Source organism: Protobothrops mucrosquamatus, unplaced genomic scaffold, assembly GCF_001527695.2.
Source record: "Protobothrops mucrosquamatus isolate PMUCROS unplaced genomic scaffold, P.Mucros_1.0 scaffold28, whole genome shotgun sequence".
In the NCBI taxonomy this organism is placed as follows: Eukaryota; Metazoa; Chordata; class Lepidosauria; order Squamata; family Viperidae; genus Protobothrops; species Protobothrops mucrosquamatus.
The window spans coordinates 2,702,343-2,707,238 of record NW_015386413.1 but is presented as its reverse complement, the minus strand read 5'-3'; the positions used below and the strand labels follow the sequence as shown (position 1 = coordinate 2,707,238).

Sequence of the window (4,896 nt, the reverse complement as noted above, 5' to 3'; positions counted from 1 at the left end):
TCCGATTCGTTAGGAATTGCTGAAATGGTGAAACGGGTATCTGAGCAACAAAATACACAGGCTTCTGAAATACAAAAAAGCAAGGAGGTGCTCACACAACTGCAGGTAATATTTTAAAAAGACTTTACGGTCCAGTAGAGCAGTGGCCTGGTGGGCACCAGTCAACTTTTTCACTGTTTTGAGTATTCCTTGGTTTAACTCTGAAACATTTTTTTCCGAAGTCTCAGCTTCAGGATCTTGAGATCCAGAGGAACTCGGTTGTAGCCGAAAGAAAGGCCATCGAAAGGCAGACGTATTTCTCTGAGGAAGCCATAGCAACCGCCAGACGCCACTGCGAAGATCTGGAGTCTCAAATCTCAGCCTTGCACGCCGAGAACGTGAAGCTGACTCGGGACGCCGAAGCTCTACAAGAAGAGTTTGAAACGAAGCTTTTAGGAAACCAGGCTTACTGTGAGAAAATGGCCGCTCACCGAAACCGGTTGGAGGAAGCAGAAAGTAAATTGCCTTTTGTAGCGGCGCTGAAGACAAAAAGGGACACCATCCAGCAACTGATGGGGCAGAAGAAAGAGCTAATGGCTTCTCTTCGGGAAACAGAAGAACAGGACACGGTTGGCCAAGTCCAGGTCTGGTTCACGGCCTTTGCAAATATTTTATCTTTCTCACCAAATCTGCTCTTCGTTTCTTCTGAAGAATACAGCTGATTATCAATGTATAGCAGGATAATTTGAGGAGGGGAAATAAATAAACACAGGTGGTCCTTGACTTATAACCATTCATTTAGAGACCGTTTGAAGTTACAACAGCACGGTCGTTTTTCACACTTATGACCATTGCAGCATTCCCAGGTCCCGGGGGTGTATGTGAAGATTTGAATGCTTGGCAACTGACTCATACTTATGACGGTCCCGGTGTCCCAGAGTCCCCTTTTGGAACCCAGAGTCACTTAATAACCGGGTTCCTAACTTAACGACATGCTGTGTATTGACAGCTTTGTCCGAAGTTACATTTTTACCTAAGGCAAGTAAGCATTATGTGTAAACACAGTCATTGTGTACTGTGTGCAATGATTCCCTTAACAACTGTGGCAAGAAATGTTGTAAAAGAGGGCAAAATCCGCTTAACAACTGTCTGGCTTAGCAATAGAGGTTTGGGGCTCAGTTGTGGCCGTTAAGTTGAGTACTACTTATAGTTAAGATGCATTCCCTTGTAAACTGTTCTGCACAGGTGCATGAGTTTTTCCCCCCTAATGTTCTGTAGAATCTGCCTTCCTGCAACTTAAAACCATTATTTTATGTGGAATCCTTGGTGCTTTCTGAGCCTGGTAGTTTTCTTGCAGATGTTTCATTACCCAAAATAGGTAACATCATCAGTGCTAAAAAGGAGTGGGGTTTGCAGAAGGCAAGAGGAGGAGGAGGAGGAGGAGGAGGAGGAGGAGGAGGAAAAAGACTGGGGTTCTTGGTGCTCTCTGCGCTTGGTGGTTATCTTGCAGACATTTCATGACCCAACTAGGTAACATCATCAGTGCTAGAAGGGTTTGGGTTTGTAGAATGATGGAGGAGGAGCACTGTGAGGTCCTGGGTGCTCTCTGAGCTTGCTTGTTTTCTTTCAGACGTTTCATGACCCAACTAGGGAACATCATCAGTGCTAGAAGAGGTTGGAGGAGGAGGAGGAGGAGGAGGAGGAGGAGGAGGAGGAGGAGGAGGAGGAAAACTGTGGGCTCCTTGGTGCTCTCTGAGCTTGGATGTTTGCTTGCAGGCATTTCATGACCCAACTAGGTAACATCATCAGAAACTATTGTATTTTCGGTTCAATAGAAAACAAACTTGGGCTGTGTTTTTAATCCGATATCCCTCTGATCCCTCCCACCCAGTCTTCCTACTTGTCTCCTTTTCTTCTTCCATGTTTAAACAGATCTTTTTCAGCTGAGAATAACCGTCTTTCGTTTCCAATTGGTGCTAATTTAAGTTTTCGGTGATAACTTCCACGTTAACAAAAACACGAAAAGAAACAATTAAAACCATTCTAATGATCAACCCCTGTGAACATTTCTGCTTTCGTGTTTCATGCCCTCTTCCCAAATATTATCAGATTTATTTTACCGTATCTCCATTCCTTTATATGTATCCCCGCGCAGGATGAAATCTTGTCTCTGCAAAATGAAATAAAGATTTTGAAAGAGGCTGTGGGTGAAATGGAGAACGCCGTTCGGGATGAAAAAAGCAGGCGTGCTAATCTTCAGAAAGAAATTGAGGTGAGTTTACCTGTCTAAAGCTATTGAGTCCCATCTAGCACCCTTAAATGGATGCATTTTTGAATAACAATAACTTTTAAAAGGCATCCCTAAGACGGCAATGTCCTTATCGCACAACTATAAAAGCAGTTAGTTAATTTTATCCCGGTATGAAATTATAAACTCTTGTCAAGTTAGTTTCTGTGGACATAGAACGGCTGTCCTTGTTGGCAGTTGCTGAGCAGGCAAAATTTAAAATGTTGACATCTGCATTCAGTACCTGAAGGTCACCTTGGTAAGGCCACCCTTGGAATACGGCATCCAGTTTTGGTCCCCACGATGTAAAAAAGATGTTGAGACTCTAGAAAGCTTCGTTTTTTTCGGTATTGAGAAAAATGGGTAGTTGAATCTCTATAGCAGGTTTTTCATTGGGTTCAGTGTTAGGTTAAAATTATTATTTACATTTGCTCGTCTTTGGGCGTTATTTGTATGTTTTCTTAGCTGAACTGATAATCTGGCTGACTTGAAAGGTAGACCTTAAACCCAAGAAAAATAAAAAATAATCTAAGCAAAGATTTATTTTGACCTACAAGTCTTGGATTAGGAAAGACAGTATAGGGAGAATTTTTCAGATTTATGTACTTTTATACCACAGTGATCCAAAACTGAGCAAGGAAGTATTCTAAGACCGCACATGGAAAGCTGAATTTGGTTTTGGTGACCTGGATACCTAAAAGATGTTGAGAACAACAAAGCTGATTAAGGTCCTGGAGGCTAAAACATAGGAAGAACAGTTGCAGGAATTAGATAGGTCTAATTTAACGAAGAGAAGGACGAGGGGGGACATGATAGCAGCGTTCCAGTATCTCAGGGGCTGCCCCAAAGAAGAGGGAGTCAAGCTATTCCCCAAAGTGCCTGAAGGCAGGACAAGAAGCAACGGGTGGAAACTGATCAAGGAGAGAAGCAACCTGGAATTAAAGAGAAATTTCCTGACAGAGCAATTAACCAGTGGAACAGCTTGCCACCAGAAATTGTGGGTGATCCAACCCTGGAGGCTTTTAAGAAAAGACTGGACAGCCATTTCACTGAAATGGTTATAGGGTCTCCTGCTTGAGCAGGACAAGAAGACCACCAACCAAGGTCCCTTCCAACTCTTGTTATCCCGTATTCTGAAGGATAAAATCGAATGCTATTTGCGTGGGATGTCTTAGTTTGATGGCTACTTATAAAAAGACGATTTCTGTTGAATGTTGTTATTATCTGAGGGGTTCCGTTTTGTGCTGAACAGATGCCCTGTATTTTATTTGCATTTGGTGTGTTTTGTACTTCTGAGCAGATATGCCCCTGGATTGCATTGTGCATTTCAGACGTGAGATTTAGTTCCATTTTAATAATAATAATAAAGTAATAAAGTTGGAAGGGACCTTGGAGGTCATCGAGTCCAACCCCTTGCTCAGGCAGGAAACCCTACACCATTTCAGACAAATGGTTGTCCAGTCTCTTTTTAAAAACCTCCAGTGTTGGAGCATCCACAGCTTCTGGAGGCAGGTTGTTCCACTGGTTAATTGTTCTCACTGTCAGGAAGTTTCTCCTTAGTTCCAGGTTGCGTCTCTCCTTGATCAGTTTCCATCCGTTGCTTCTTGTCCTGCCTTCAGGCGCTTTGGAGAATAGCTTGACTCCCTCTTCTTTGGGGCAGCCCCTGAGATATTGGAAGACCGCTATCATGTCCCCCCTCGTCCTTCTCTTCATTAAACTAGACATCCCCAATTCCAACAACCGTTCCTTATATGTTTTAGCCTCCAGTCCCCTGATCATCTTTGTTGCTCTTCTCTGCACTCTTTCTAGAGTCTTCCCAAACTGTTCAGCGGGTATTTATTCAGCAATACGTCCCGCTGCGCTCAGTGAGTTTATTCCAACTCCTCCCGTTGGAAAGCCGTATCGTATCACGCTGCAATCTGCAGATCTTTGCCGTCCCTCGTACTGTTCACTCGCTTTTAATCACGCAGGACTTTCTTTCTCAGCACTGTCCTTTTATTTTTTCTGGGAACAGCTGCAGAACAAGAGAGGCGAAGCGGTTTTCAGACGGCTGCGTTGCCAAGTTAACAACCTGGAGCTGGAGAGGAGGCAGGGGCGTTTGAAAGTGCAACAGCTGGAAGAGAAAGCCGAAGAATTACGAAAGCTTTGGCAAGCCACAGAGGAGTAAACCCATTCAAGGAGATCAGCTCCTCTTTTCCAGAAAGAACCGGTTAATGTTCTCGTTTTTTGCCCCGTTCATCAGACTTCTGTCTTTCCTAGTTGCGTTACCTTCGCAGTGGTGTTGTTTTTCCCGGCTGTTCTCAACCTCTAGTAAACTAACGGCCTTTATCGCGGGTGCAAAAGTCAATTTGCGACATGCAACCCGATATATAATCCCGCTGCTCTTTGATTTGCTGCTGTTTTGGTTGTTGGTCTCCGCACACTGCAGTTAGACCTTGCAAGGGTGATCTAGGGAGGCTGCAATTGATGCAGTGTTCATTTTACGGCACACTAAACGAGGCCTTGTGGAGAACTGGGCACCTAGTTTAATCCTTTAATAAGACAAATTGTGTTTGGAGGGAAGGGATCACTCGCAGGTTGAAAACACATCTTAACACATGGCAGTTTTGAAGCGTTCTTAACTGGAGCAG

At 43.8% G+C, this 4,896-nt stretch overlaps 1 protein-coding gene across 1 annotated transcript in view; it reads left to right on the top strand.

The window, feature by feature from the left end:
• The window catches only part of CCDC122 (coiled-coil domain containing 122), a 5,376-nt gene extending 943 nt beyond the window's left edge, over positions 1-4,433 (top strand). Inside the window, exons 2-5 of the mRNA XM_015811060.1 lie at positions 14-105; positions 222-623; positions 2,135-2,251; positions 4,281-4,433. Of these exons, the coding sequence (XP_015666546.1) occupies positions 14-105; positions 222-623; positions 2,135-2,251; positions 4,281-4,433 (764 nt within the window). The remainder of the gene's footprint in view (positions 1-13; positions 106-221; positions 624-2,134; positions 2,252-4,280) is intronic.
• Positions 4,434-4,896: the final 463 nt, after the last annotated feature.